The sequence below is a fragment of the Syngnathoides biaculeatus genome, chromosome 8 (genome assembly GCF_019802595.1).
Source record: "Syngnathoides biaculeatus isolate LvHL_M chromosome 8, ASM1980259v1, whole genome shotgun sequence".
In the NCBI taxonomy this organism is placed as follows: Eukaryota; Metazoa; Chordata; class Actinopteri; order Syngnathiformes; family Syngnathidae; genus Syngnathoides; species Syngnathoides biaculeatus.
The window spans coordinates 592,163-607,868 of NC_084647.1; the positions used below are offsets into that span (position 1 = coordinate 592,163).

At 39.7% G+C, this 15,706-nt stretch overlaps 1 protein-coding gene across 4 annotated transcripts in view; it reads right to left on the reverse strand.

The window, feature by feature from the left end:
* Nucleotides 1–15,706, reverse strand: part of sik3 (SIK family kinase 3) — a 55,057-nt gene that overhangs the window by 29,938 nt on the left and 9,413 nt on the right. For all 4 annotated transcript variants that reach the window (XM_061826717.1, XM_061826715.1, XM_061826716.1 and 1 more), the window contains exons 2-8: nucleotides 12,340–12,456; nucleotides 12,160–12,223; nucleotides 11,720–11,881; nucleotides 11,436–11,560; nucleotides 10,939–11,062; nucleotides 1,660–1,778; nucleotides 12–122 (exon numbers count right to left, since the gene is read on the reverse strand). In XM_061826717.1, coding sequence (XP_061682701.1) covers nucleotides 12–122; nucleotides 1,660–1,778; nucleotides 10,939–11,062; nucleotides 11,436–11,560; nucleotides 11,720–11,881; nucleotides 12,160–12,223; nucleotides 12,340–12,456 — 822 coding nt within the window. The remainder of the gene's footprint in view (nucleotides 1–11; nucleotides 123–1,659; nucleotides 1,779–10,938; nucleotides 11,063–11,435; nucleotides 11,561–11,719; nucleotides 11,882–12,159; nucleotides 12,224–12,339; nucleotides 12,457–15,706) is intronic.

Sequence of the window (15,706 nt, forward strand, 5' to 3'; positions counted from 1 at the left end):
GTTTGCTTAACCTGAATTGTGCGTTCTCTGTCCAGGCCCATCTCTGACATTGCTATTAGCACCTGCTCATTAATGAGCTCTGTTTCTCTTTCAGTCTTAACCAGCTCACACTCTGCTATCAACTGAATGGGAGAAAAATGGAATAAATCAGGATTAGAAAAATGACATTAAAGAGAATAACCATAACAGGACACAAAACATGTTTAACATCAAACTTTCAAAATCCTTTTGAATACCACTTATCACAATTGGAGTTATGACTTCAATGAGGTATGTTTGGGGGAAAACAATACTGCTCATCACCAAAAGAACACCGTAACTACAGTATCAACAAAATGTCTTCACCAGAAGGAGATTAAAGTTTTTCGAATCACCCAGACCTGAATCAAATAAAATATCTGTGGTTTGATTTGAAAAGAGCTGTGTACGGGAGATTTGCTCGCATTCTTACTGATTTGGAGCATTTTTGCAAAAAAAGAGTGCGCAAGTGTGCCCTCATTAGGATGTTCCACAATAATTGTCATATACAAAAAAGGACACTTAATGTAATAAAAGACAATTGTGCTTCAATGATGTTTGAGTTTGAGTGTGTGCATATTTATGCAACCAGGTTGTTACATTTATTTCCTTTACTGCAAAGAGTGGGGAACAAGTTTGTTCGTGACAAAATAATTGTGACTTTTACAATGGTACTGTAAGTAGTTTAAATGTATTACAATTGCTTACCTGCTACTCTTTGAACTTATTGTATAATTGAGAACAAAGATTCTCAACTGGTGGGTTATGTGACCAATTTTGGGTGAGTTACAGACAGGTGGTAAAAATATTACTTTGTATTCCTATCCTAATTTTTCCAGTACAGTCCAGCGGCGTACTATGTTCTCACGTGGAGCACAGGAGAAAAGTGATTAAAAAATGTTACTTCCTGGTCCTTTAGCTACTATTCATTCCGTAAACAAATACGGTGCAACTTAGCCTTTGTGTGCAGATTGTCATGGTAAGCAACGTACCTCAACGCACCAAACTCATTTGAAAATGTATTTAAAAATATAACTACTGTACATATCATTTTAGATTCTATTTTAAAGGAAAACTATTTTTGATTGTCCTTAACTTCTACGAAAGTGGGTCACAAAAAACAGTTGAGAACCACTGATTTAAATGACCGGTTAGCAAGGTACTTGACTATTTTGCTGGAAGGAGAGTGTGTGGCTTTACAACACAATTTGCAGACTGGTTTTTATGGAATTGGACAGCCTGCAATGTTGACTGTGTAAACGAAATATTTCCATATCTCACTCCATCCATCTTTTATCTCCATAAGCTGAAGATGGTCCACAGGAATGGTAGACTAGAGCTAGGGGCAATTTCTTTCTCTGAACACACTTCTGGGAATGAGAAAGATGCCATTCTTGATAGAAAAAGGGAAGTTGGATAGTGCTGTGGCCGAAGACAGACTCCTGCTAGAAGCCAGCTCAGTCACTGTTAAAAGTTATGAAACAAAAAATGATAGTTTCATTTTTAATCGCGAGATATTAAAACTTTTTCTAGTCTTGGTAAACACACCAACACTAATTCCAAGCGAAACATATTTGAAATACTGCAATGCCAATAATTTTTCCTGGAATCAAGATGCACAATAATTCTCCAAGAGCTCACCCTGTCAAAATCGGGTTCAGGGTCCCCTTGTCTCATCCACTTGTTCTTACAGATCTGTTCCATGGTGAGCCGTCTGCTGGGTTCCAGTACCAACATATGCCTGATCAGATACTCACAATCTGTCAAAAACACACACACACACACACACACACAAAATCTAGATTACAATAGGTTTGAGATTTAAAACTGTATTTTGACGACCCATATATCCATGATCAAAATTATATAACTCACAAAGGAAGATACAATGAATCTGAGACCTAATTAGCAACCGACTTTATATTGCTAAACAACTCGATTGGATATAAATCGAAAACAACAGAGTTCCTACTCCAACAACTAATACACTAATTTTGAGCACAACAATAAGGACAATTTCTCGCAAATCAAGTTCAACAAAGAAAAAGCACTTATTACATTTATCCACGATTGAAATGGTAAATTTACTCAATCACCACAGGATATTGAAATGGTAAATTTACTCAATCACCACAGGATATTGATATATTTTGCAAGTACTAATTTAGCATGCAGTGCTTTTCAACTTTTCGCCACATTTCAGGTTTCAAACAAAGATATATATATATTTTTTTGTCAAGAATCAGCAACAAGTGGGACACAATCGTGAAGTAATGTATTGGACAATTTAAAAAGTTAAAAGTGGGGCGTGCAATATTATTTGGCCCCCTGCCATTAATAGGGGCATGCAATATTCTTCGGCCCCCTTGCATTAATACTTTGTAGCGCCACCTTTTGCCGCAATTACAGCTGCTTGGGGTATGTTTCGATTAGTTTTGCACATCAAGAGACTGAAATTCTTGCCCCTTCTTCCTTGCAAAACAGCTCGAGCTGAGTGTGGTTGGATGGAGAGCGTTTGTGAACAGCAGTCTTCAGCTCTGCCCAGAAATTCACGATTGGATTCAGGTCTGAACTTTGACTTGGCCATTCTAACACCTGGATATGTTTATTTGTGAACCATTCCATTGTAGATTTGGCGTTATGTTTTGGATCATTGTCCTGTTGGTTGATAAATCTCCGCCCCAGTCTCGGGTCTTTTGCAGACTCTAATAGGTTTTCTTTCAGAACAGTCCTGCATTTAGCTCCATTCATCTTCCCATCAATTTTAACCATATTCCCTGTCCCTGCTGAAGAAAAGCAGGCCCAATCCATGAGGCTGGCACCACCATGTTTGACAGTAGGGATGGTGTGTTCAGGGTGATGAGCCGTCTTGCTTTTACGCTGAACATTTCGTTTTGCACTGCAGCCTAAAAGTTCGATTTTGGTTTCATCTGACCAGAGCACCTTCTTCCACATGTTTGGTGTGTCTCACAAGTGGCTTGTGGCAAACTTAAAACGAGACTTTTTATAGATATCTTTGAGAATTGGCTTTCTTCTTGCCACTCTCCATAAAGCAGTCACTCACATTTGAAAAATGTACGGGTGTGGTCAGTCATGCTCGCAGATAAATTGCGGGTGTGTTTAGGGATGAAGTCTCAAGACCTTAAAATAACTTATTGGATTAATATAACATAACTGTAAATTAAAAATAAAATAATCAAATACATAACTAAAATGAACAAATTTCATACTCATAAATGGTAATTTCCAATTTCAACTGATATGAGTAGAACATGATATAAATGGTATTTAAAATTTTTCATCAATAAAAATTCTTGATCTGAAACTTTATCTGAAGAGAAGCTAAATGCACTGGCCTGTCAAGGAATTAACACAAGCGATCTTTACCACCAATGTTTTGAAAATGCTGAAAGTTTAGTTCAACATAATCTATGTTAGTGGCCACAAGCTAGCCATACATTGCAACAAACATTCCTGTTGGCAATCGTGATGTATTGTTATAATCCAGCGTAATTTACGGCGGTATCTATTGTCGATCCATTAATGAAATCTATATCTTCTGAAAGCATGTAGGGGGGAAACTTTAATTTCAAAATAACGTGGAACCACGAGAGAAAATTGCCATTCCCATTTAGATATATGGACAAACTAGTTTAACGTTAGCTAGCTAGTTAGTGGTGCACGGGTGCATCGCCGCGACTGCCGTAAATATGATGCCGGCTTGTTAGAACGCGCCTTCATGTGCGTGCGCTCAACGTATTGGCCATACTTGAATCAAGCGACGGGGGTTTTTTTTGGGGGGGGGCACGCCGTCACACAATCAACCAAGACTGCCTCGATATCGACACATTGAGCACCCCTAGTGTAACTGAATTTCATTTGACATGCTTATTATGTTGATGATTTTCCACGTAAATGCACTCGCAGTACGTGAAGCAGCTCAGAACATGCGCTTTTGGCATCACTTCCGGACATGGTCAATACGGTTAACTTGCATTTGCTGTTTCCGGGTGAGTATACTGACTGTTTAGGAGCAGGCTTGTTTTGTTAACGTTTATGAAATAAACGTGTAAATTAATTTCAAGACTACACAAAATAAGCAATGTCTTAATATCTATTTTTTCTACTCGTAACAAATTTTACACGCGTGATTTTTCGTGTTCGAGTTGCGATTTGCGAGTGCGATGGTGCGAATGGACTCGTTAAACGTGGGTGACTGATAAAGGCCAGATTTGTTCAGTGTACAACTGATTGTTGTCCGATGGACAGACTCTCCCACCTCAGTTGTAGATCTCTGCAGTTCATCCAGAGTGATCATGAGCCTCTTGGCTGCATCTCTAATTAGTCTTCTTGTTCAAGGTGAAAGTTTAGAGGGATGGCCGGGTCTTGGTAGATTTGCAGTGGTCTGATTTGCCTTCAATTTCAATAACAATTGCTTGCATAGTGCTCCTTGAGATGTTATCTTTTTGTATCCAAACCCGGCTGTAAACTTCTCCACAACTGTATTTCGGACCTGCCTGGTGTGTTCCTTGGTCTTCAAGATGCGCTCTGCACTTTAAACAGAACCCTAATCACAGAGCGTGTGCATTTATTTCGGAGACTTGTTTTCATCAGTCAACATTAGATCATTCAGAGATCCTTACTGAACTTCTGGAGTGAGTTTGCTGTACTGAAAGTAAATAATATTGCACGCCCCACTTTTCAGTTTTTTTATTTATTAAAAAAGTATAAAATAGCCGAAAAATTTTATTCCAATTTATGATTGTGTTCCACTTGTTGTTGATTCTTGACAAAAAAAAATATATATATTTTATAGCTTTTTTTTTTTTTTAAGCCTGAAATGTGGCGAAATGTTGAAAAGTTCAAGGGGCCGAACTTTCACAAGGCACTGGATATTCATATCATAAGAAAAGAAAAAAAAAAATTTTTCAATAACCTATACAACCCTCAATTAACTTCAGAAAGTAAAGCGTTTTCCCCCCCATTATATCTTGCAATTACATAAGGCCTTAAACAATATGTCAACAGGTAGAACTTCAAGCAATGATGGATTTTCCTCTGAGTTCTATAAACATTTCTGGTGTTTCCTAGAACCACCATTTTTCAGAATGATGACAGAGAAAAAAGGTAAAGCCCTCTTTCGAAGCCCTATGAATACAGACAGCCGTATTTAAACCACTACCGAAATCAGGGTAAGACGCCACTCATCCAACTAATTACCAACTGCTGTCACTAATTAATACAGGCATCAAAATCACATCTAAGCATTTAGCCAACAGAAAACAAAAAAGTTATCCCATCATTAATACATTATGACCAAACGTGTTTCATTAAAGGAGGGAGCGCCACCAACAACGTCAGGCAACTGATAGGTATGCCTCAATGTAATGATCTAAAAACTATTATCTTCTCACTAGATGCAGAAAAAACTTTCAAGAAAGTTAACTGGTCTTTCCTTTTTGATTCCCATCTCAGAACACAACGTTAATCTTTTACGCACATTCTATACTGCTTTATTTACAAGAACCTAAATCAGGTCAAACAGTTTTTAACCTCATTAATACATTTTCAAAATCATCAGAATATGCTATCAATTGGTCAAAATCAATAATACTCTCTATAATGACTTACTCATGGAATCCTGCCAAAATCCAACCTTTCCAATTCCAATTGAGAATTTGACACACTACACCGTTAATAAAAACTCAACAAAATTTTCCAGAGTTGAATAATTTGAATCACATACCTCTACTGGAAAATGTGGTATAGAAATTAAATTTAATTTAAAACATTTGAACAGCCCACCCTTTTCATTTTTAGGGCATACAGCTACAGTAACAAAGGTTACTACAAATTAAGTATTTTCATTGATGCTATTCCAACCCACGTTAAAATGGTTCCAAATGATAGACTCTGCCATTTTTTATTTTATTATTTTTTTTATTTTACTCTAAAAATAACCCAGCTACCCACCAGAAAGGTAAAAACAGAAGGGAGACTTGAAGCACCCAAATTCAAAAACTATTTAGCTAGTCAAATACAGTACCTCATTAAATGATTACATCCAATGTTGAATAGCAATCTTAGCTGGAACTACAATACTGACTGCAATAGCACCAAACTTTCAGGACTCATCCCGTCTCATGCCACAGTTATTTTAAGAATATTATTATTCCTGCCACTTTATCATCTTGGTGGAAAAGCTTGGAAAAAAAATGTAATTTCAGTTTCATATAATTTTAGCACCATACCGTACCTCATGATGTTGAGATTAATGACAAAATACCCCTTTACAACAGCACATGGGAACAAAGTGTAATTGACCGCCTAAATCACTTATTCAAAAACAATGTGCTTATATCACGTAAAAGCCAATTCCAAAAATTTAAAATTGGAGGTGCTACCTTCCTTCAACACTATAAAGTTCAAACAATCCTAAAAAGATTCCCAACACAGAAATATTTTAGAACTACCCATTTTTGTTCAGAAAATAGAACTACTTCAACATAACAAAAACCTTTCAAAAGTATACAAATTAACCTCAACTACTAATTTAATAGTAGCTGCAACATTTGCAACATGGGAAAAAGTCCTCTCAGTGTCTGACATTGATTAGTGAGCACAAATACGTAGAAATACATTCTTCCTGACCCCCCCAAAAAACAACACAAAAAATTGGGTAATTTACAGCTTATACAGTTTAAAGTATTCCAGAGATCAGACATTTCACAATATGCTTGGCACGAAATGTGCTATTCAAAAATCAAACTTATGGGCTCATTGTACCAGAAACGTTCCAGATACTTATTTGCATGTTCTTTTGGCATTGTACACCCCTAGAGCACTTCTGGTCACTAGTCACAGTTACACTCTCCTCAGTTTTGAACTATAGGATTCAGATTTTTCTTAATCTTTTTCTGCCAGGTAATTTACGGTAAAATGTATAAAAGGTATTAATATTCCAAATAAAAACACTCAACCAATACCTGTGAGTCTAGCTATCACAAAAAAAAAAAACATTCTAAAACAACAACAAAAATCCAGAAATCATAATGTATATTTAATTAATTTGTAAGTTACTGCTGCAAATAAGTATTTGAACACCTGTGAAAATCCATGTTAATAGTAGGTACAGTAGCCCTTGTTTGCAATTACTGAGGTCAAACATTTCCTGTGTTTTTTTCACCAGTTTTGCACACACACACACTGCAACAGGGATTGTGGCCCATTCCTAAGCACAGACCTTCTTTAAAGGGGAAATCCAGTGCTTGCATTAACAGTGTATCCAGTTAGCTCCGCACGCCAAAACTAGGCTAAAGCCCTCCGCCTCCACCAAAGGCGGGCCACGAGCTCCGGCGGGAGGCTGCGACCGAGCTTCAACGTTCGGGGAGGCCTTTAGTCGAGCTCCGGTGGTGGCGGAGGCCTTTAGCCTAGCTTCGGCGTCCGGGCTAACAGCCTCCGCCGCCGCCCGCCTCGTTAGCCTCGGACGCCGAAGCTAGGCTAAAGGCCTCCGCCACCACCACCAAAGGCGGGTCACGAGCTCCAGCAGGAGGCCACGAGCCGAGGTTCAACGTTTTGGGGAGGCCTTTAGTCGAAAGGCCTCTGCAGCCTGAAAGCTCAGCTCGCGGCCCACCACCGGAGCTCGCTCGTCACACTCCGCGTCATTGCAATCCAAAGAACCATCCGCGGCTGCCGCCCCGGAGCTCCCATGCGCCTTTGTTTACGCACTTATGTCACACGTAGGCCTCCACGTAGTCAGACTCTGCATCATTCTGCCCGAAGAACCGAATAATCAACATTAATTACATCTACATGTTCAAATATGTATGGAAGTATTCCTCAGTCTTCCCGATCAACTGTTATTTCTTCATCAGATGAGGATAAATCCAAGAAATCAGCACTGGGCATAATGGTGTCCCATGTAATCAAGCGTTTGGAATGGCACAGTACACGTCACATACACCCACGTACATCATGTGACTTGCGAAAATGGCAGCGCCCCTGAAAATTCGTAATTGTCAACAAAAATCTTTTCAAAACACTTAAATGAGAGACGATTTAGCATCACATTGTCACAATAGAGTACATCTTACATGACCTATTGGATACACTGTTCATGCAAAGCACTGGATTTCTCCTTTATATCAGTCAGCTTTCTGGGCTACCGCTGAAAAATGCTTAGTTTGAATTTTTTTTATTTTTGAGATTAGGTTTAGGTCTGGAGACTGGCTGGGGCACTCCAGAACCTTGATATGCTTCTTATGGAGCCACTCCTTGGTTATCCTGGCTGTGTGATTTGGGTCATGTTGAAAGACCCAGCCAAGACCCATCGTCAATCCTCTAACTGAAGGAAGGTGTTCGTTCCCCAAAGTCTCGCAATACATGGCCTCAGTCATCCTCGCCTTAATAGAGTGCAAAATCCAATGTTCAGAAAAACACCCCCAAAGCCTGATGGTTGCACCCCCGATGCTTCACGGTAGGGATGTTGTTTTTGGGATGGTATTCCTCATTCTTCCTCCTCCAAACATGCCAAGTTGAATTAAGACCAAAAATTTCTATTTTGGTCCACATAACTTTCTCCCATGACTCCTCTGGACCATCCAAATAGTCATGAGAAAACTTAAGAAGGGTTTGGACGTGTGCGGATTTAAGCAGTGGAACCTTCCGTGCCATGCATGATTTCAAGCCATAACATCTTATTGTAATACCCGCAGAAACCTTGACAGGAGTGGTACCAGCACTCTTCAGATCATTGACCAGCTCCTTCCGTGTAGTTCTAGGATTATTCTTCACCTTTCTTAGGTTCTTTGATAGGCCACCAAGTGTACTCTTGATTGGAGCCCCAGTCCGAGGGGGATTGACAGTTTAGCTTTTATCATTTTCTAATAATTACTCCAACAGTTGATCTTTTTTCTACCAAGTAACATGTCAAATGCCCCATAGCCCTTTCCAGCCTTGTGAAGGTCTAGAATTTTGTCTCCAGTGTCTTTGGACAGCTCTTTGGTCTCAGCCACGATGGTAGCTGCAGTCTTACTGATTGTGTGGGGTGGACGGGTGTCTTTTTGCTGCTAACAATCTCAAACAGGTAATTCTAATTTAGAATAACAAGCAGGGTGTAAGTTGATTTTTTTAGAGGTCGACTAAAAGGTCTTTGAGAGGTGATTGGCAGGTGTTGAAATGCTTATAAGCAGCAGTAACATCCAAAAAAAAAAAAACAAAAAAACATACATTGTTGTTTCTGTATTTTTTTAAAGATTATGTCTCAGTTGGACATGCACCCAAAATAAAAAAAATTCAAACCCCTCCATGATTTCAAAGTGTGAGAACTGAAAAATCACACTGTTTGAATACTTATTTTCCTCACTGTATATACTTAGCATGGGGAAACAGATACATTTAAAGTTTAATCCAGAAGTTTACTTACACTGTGTAAAAACACGGTTCATTTTTTGTCTCATTCTCTGAAATAAAGTCAGACTAAACCTCTCTCTCCTGTTTCAGGTCAGTCAGGATCACCAAAACTATTCAATTTTGTTAAATGCCACAATAATGATACAGAGAATATCTTGGATAATTTTATATTTTCTTCAACCTCAAAAGTTTACTTTCATTTCCTTAGTATTGAGTAGCATTTTCTTGGGTCAAATGTTTAGGGTAAACTTTCACAAGATTCTGACAGTACACTGCTGGAATTCTGGCACATTCTTCCTGATAAACTGTGTCAGATTTCACCTTATTAGCTCTACCCACAAATTTTCGATCGGATTCAGATCAGGGCTTCGTGTTGGCCACTTTAAGATATTGACTTTGTCATCCTCAAGCCACTTTTGAACTGTTTTGGGAGTATGCTTAGGGTCACTGTACATTTGGAAGCTCCATTTACGCCCGAGTTTTAGCTTTCTGAATGATGTCTTCGGATGTGGCCTTAATATCATCCTGTAACGTTCTTTCTTCATGATTCCATCTATTTTATGAAGAGCTGCAGCTCCTGCTGAGGCAAAATAGCCCCACCACATGATTCTGCCACATCCATGGTTCACAGTTGGTATAGTGTTCTCAGTTCTACTAGCTTCCCCCTTTTTCCTGCAGATGTAACGTTTGTCATTATGGGCAAAAAGCTCCACTTTAGTTTCATCAGACCACAGGACATGTCTCCAGAATTTAAGATCTTTGCCTTGCTGTCTTTTTACAAAATGTAATCATTTTTATGTTTGTTCAGAGTAATGGCTTCACTCTTGGTGAGTGGCCTTTCAGCCCAAGTCTGTGCAAGACCAGTTTCACTGTGGATAATGACATTTTCTTCCCACGTTCATCCAGCATCTTCACAAGGTCTTTAGCTTTTGTTGTGGGGTTTATTCGCACATTTCGCACAAAAACACACGTCCATCCTGAGTGGTGTAATGGCTGACACTCAGATGATGTTTATACTTGCATATAATTGATGAACATGACAACATCATTCATGTGGAAATTGCACCCAAGTCATGAGCCAAACTTGTAGCACTCCCAATTCTCTCTAATTTCTTGGCCAGTTTCTTTTGATTTTCGCATGATTTCAAACAAGAAAGGAGCGGTTTTGATGTGTGGCCTTTAATACATCCCCAGGTGTGCTGTCAATTTACTCACGTTAGTTAACCTATGAGGAGCATCTAAAGCCATGAAATCATCTGGACTTCCCCATGTTCTTTAGACAATTAGTAATTTTTCCGAATGTAAATGTTTGACCTTGAAGAAAATATAAAATTCTCTGAGACATACTCTCTTTATTGTGGCACTGAACAAAACTAAATAATGTTGGTGATACTGACTTGACTTCAGACAGTAAGACAAAAAAAATCTTGTTTTTGGAGTGTGTGCAAACTTCTGGCTTCAACTGTACTAATATAATAGTGCAACTAGTTAGGGAAGAATAAGACCTACCTGTAGACATAAAGAAGGGGATACGGAACTTGCCACTTAGGACACGTGCCCGCAAATTCTGTAGTGTACTGCCATCAAACGGTAGGGCACCACACACCAATACATATAAGACCACGCCTAAGCTCTAAACAGATCAAACACAATAGGATTATAAAATGTAAATGGGTTCAGGCAAAACAACTGTTTCATGACAAGAACAAGATTGTTGATCTCCAGTAAATTATTGTATTTTTGAGAGTGAAATATAAAAAGTGAAGTTGTGTATGGAATACCACACTTAATTTTCTCTACGCAAAGTGGTGATTACTAAATCCTTCGTACAATAAAAGGTAAACAAAAACTTTTGACTTTGTAAATTATGCTGAAATGTATCTACTACCCTATATATAATAGTTTGAGGTACATATCCACTTACAATGTAACATTTTAAGATTGGACCCAACAATACGTTCCTGTCTTTGACACATGGTTGTGGAGTCCAAATGACGTTAACTCACCCATATATCTACTTTAGGTCCATCATACTCTTTGCCCTCAAATAGTTCTGGTGCAGCATAGGGTGGGCTGCCACACCAGGTCTTTAAGAGTTGTCCTCTGGAAAATATGTTACTGAAACCAAAATCTAACGGGAAATAGAAGGCTGGTTAATTTAACTCCCTGGGCACCTCTTGGGCATATGAAAAATTCTCACATCACATGTTGGTACTTGCCCCACCGACTCAGGTTTAAACAGGCTGAAACCAACAAATCCTGTCACACTCTGTCATATCAGCTCACAAACCTGCTATTTTGATGTTGAGATTGTGGTCCAAAAGCAGGTTCTCTGCCTTCAGGTCTCTGTGGACAATGTTACGACAGTGACAGAAATGGACTGCTGCCACAATCTGTTTAAACTTCTTCCTAGCATCCTTTTCTGCCATACGTCCATGGGCTACCAGGTGGTCTGGATATGTAAAGCACAACTGAGTTGTTAGGTTCCTGTTGCGATTCAACTGTACTATGGGATTATTAACAAAACAAAAAAATGACAACTGAAGATATACCTCATCATTATAGACAAGCACAAATATTGCAAAATTTTAGATTACACACTGAATTAAAGCATTCATTGACTTATAAATTGATTAAATAAACACGATGGATAGATTAATGCTCAGAAGTAAACAAATTAGCAACATCAATGGTAATCTAAACATGTAATGTATGGGGAGGCAGCCCTACCAAAAATCTCTCCACCGCTAGCATATTCAGTTACTAAATAGATCATTCTCTCCGTCTCCATCACCTGAAGACAAGAACAAGTATTACAACCAGACCATAAGGGCCATCATTCACTAATGGCTTACTTAAAAAAAATTAAAAAAAAAGGGGGGGGGCAGTAGGCAGAATCTGCGAACTCACCTGGTACAGACGGATGATGTGCGGGTGCTTCAGCAACTTCATGATTTGAACCTCCCTGAAGATCTTTTTCAAGTTTTCATCATCCAGCTGTGTCTTGTCCACTATTTTTATAGCCACCTACAACCAAAGAGACATTGGGATGGATGAGAAATAACGTAAGGTGGCGACAAATGGAAAAAGCACCAAGAAGACATAAAATGGGGAACAAACAAGGAGTCATGTTAATTAAAATAGTTTGTCTTTCTCTTGAGAATTCAAAATCGGGAAAACTGTATATCTAGACAACGCTAAAATTACAGGAAACAACTGCATGGATTGTACCATTCCTATTGTATCATCTTGGGAGGACAAAATTGGAGCGCAGGAGCCAAATGAACTTCCAATAAAGTGCGATTCATACGCAAGTGGGTCTATATATGTTCTTGACATACTTGGCTAATATAGAATAAGAAGAATTTAATTATAAAAATCTTGAGTGAGGTTCAGGTCCTTCCAGAAATTTTGAATTGGAACTGAATCAGGTGAATTTCCTGGGCCATTCTAGCAGCTTTGTTCCGTTTTCTTCTTTGAAACCAATGGACCTTTCCGACTGCCGATGTTGAGCTCCGGCACCCTTAGCTACATTTGCCACGTCGCACAACCTTCCAAAATGGCGATTGAACAGAACATGTTTGAAGTGAATTCTCTATTGCATATTCCAGATAATAATGCGGTATGTTTTTTGCCAAATGCGTCAGACTTATCCAAGAGAGTTCTACAGAGAGGTCTCTACTATTTCATGTAAGGATATGTACACAGAATTAAGATTTTGGACAGAGCAGGACGCAATGTCAGAGTTAGAGTGAAATGTTGGCAATCGATGCAAAAAAGTTTGAAGCCTCACAAACTTCATATTGAAATCCAACTGGATAAAATACTGAAATCGTACTACACGTAAAGCAAGGTGAGTACTTTTACTTGGAAAGATCATGAGTAATATTGTAGTCTTTATAAGTGAGTTAGATTCGATTTTCTACAAGTGCATTTAAACAAACAAAACCAGATGAAAGTTTGACTTGGCTCATAATCGAACCAGGTGCGCCGTCTTAAAAGTCTGATGTGATACAAATGGGCAAAGAGACATTTGTCTTGCATGAGATCGCGCATTTACATATCACTAACCTGACTCTTCGGCATAAAACATTACACACTTCATTCAGCAGGTCAGTAACACAATAAAGTGAAAGTTGTTCTCCAAAGTATAAAAGCACTGAAAATAATTAAATCAAATTCAGAGAAGATACTTCTCCCTCACTTACTTTCGAACATACAGCCTTGTGTTTGTTGATATTGTTCACATTTTGTTGTACGTGCGGTCTTCCGCTAGCTTTAATCCATCGTAGACACTTCATCAACTGTGTTTTAGGCTTTGGAAAATGAATCAACTGGCCCCTTGTAACCTAGCAGGATAATCCTAACCATCAGAATTGGACGTTCCCTAAGCGCATGTGATGACCATTTTCTTCGTAATATTAACTTTTCCAAGCGCACACTACTGGCAGCCAGCATTGCTTGTGGGACAATGTGGCGAGAGGGGCGTGTCAAGCCAGGGGTAAAGACAATGCAGCTATCAGATTGGCTATTATTGTACGAGTGATTAACAGGTCGGAAAGGTCCATTGAGGGTTTCCTTGACAGTACGTTTTAGGTCATTATCCTTCTGAAATGTCCACCCTCGTTTTAATTTCATCATCCTTGTCGATGGCACCATATTTTTGTCAAAAATTCGCCCAGTAATCCTTCCCTTCAATAATGTGAATGTTAGCAGTACCCTTTGCTGAAAAGCAGTCCTGTATCATCATGTTCCCACTTCACTGTGTGTATCAGCTTTTTAGGGTGATGTGCACTGCCATTTCTCCTCCAAACGTGGTGTGCATTATGGCATCCAAACAGTTACATTTTGCTCTCATCCGACCAGATTATATCCTCCCACTATTTCATTGGCTTGTCAAAACGTTCCTCACTAAACTTTAAATGAGCTTTGACATGCTTTTTTTTTTTTTTTTTTTTTTTTTGTAGCAGCAGCAGCAAAGGGGTCTTGTGTGGTGAGTATGGCTAGGTCATGGCAGGGGAGCGCATTACTCATCGTTGTCCTTGTCCCAAAAGTACCTGGTAATTGCAGGTAATTTAGACTCTCTCTTGAATAGTTTCCCAGCATATCCGAGTTCGTCCCCGTGGTCTCCTCCCGGTGGGACCCGGGACATCTAACCAGGGAAGTGTCTGGGAAGCATGCAAATCAGAATCCCCATCCACCTCACCTGGCTGCTCTCAATGCAAAGGAGCAGCGGCTCTACAATGGGCGCCTCTTGAATGACCGATCTTCTCACCCTTTCTATGGGAGAGCCCGGACACCCTGCGGTGGAAACTCACTTCGACCGCTTGTATCCGGGATCTTGTTCTTTTGGTCATGACCCACAGAGCCTGAGGATAGGTGTGGGTAGAAACGTAGACCAACCAGTAAATTGAGAGCTTTGCCTTTGAACTTAGCTCCTTCTTGATCACAACGGACTGATACAAAGTCCACATCACTGCAGACACTGCACCGATCTACCTGTCAATCTTCCAATCCATCCTTCCCTCACTTGTGAACCAGACACCAAGATATTTGAACTCTTCCACTGGGGGCAGGTTCTCATGCCGAAATGGAGAAGGCACATCTGCCTTTTACGACCGAGGAGCATGTTCTCATATATGGAGGTGCTCAATCTCCCACCCGCTTCACTCACAACTGCCAACTTCACGGCTTGATGAAACCAAAAGAACAACATCAACTGCAAAAAGCAGCGATGCAATACTGAGGCCACAAATCCTGTCCCCCCTCTACGCCTCGACTGCGCCAGAGATTCTGTCCATAAAAGCTGTGAAAAGAATCAATGACAAAGGGCAGCCACAACGGAGTTCAAGTCTCACTGGATGTAAGTTTGGCTTACTGCTAGCAATAGGGAACAAACTCTGACACGAGTCATTACAGGGACAGAACAGCGTGTATCAAGGGGTTCGGTACCCCATACTTCTGAAGGACACCCCAACAGGACTGGACGAGGGACACGGTCGAACGCATTCTCAAAGTCCATAAAACACATGTAGAACGGTTAGGCTGAGGGTGTAGAGCTGGTCCACTGTTCAAAGGCCAGGATAAAAAACATATTCCTCCTCATGAATTTGGGATTCAACTTCTCAATGCACCCTCCTCTCCAGCACCCTTAAATGGACATTACCATGGAGGCTGAGGAGTGTGATCCACCTATACTTAGAATACACCCGCCGGTGCCCTTCTTAAAAAAAGGGACCACCACTCCAGTCAGCCAATCCAGAGCCTTTAGGGGCTG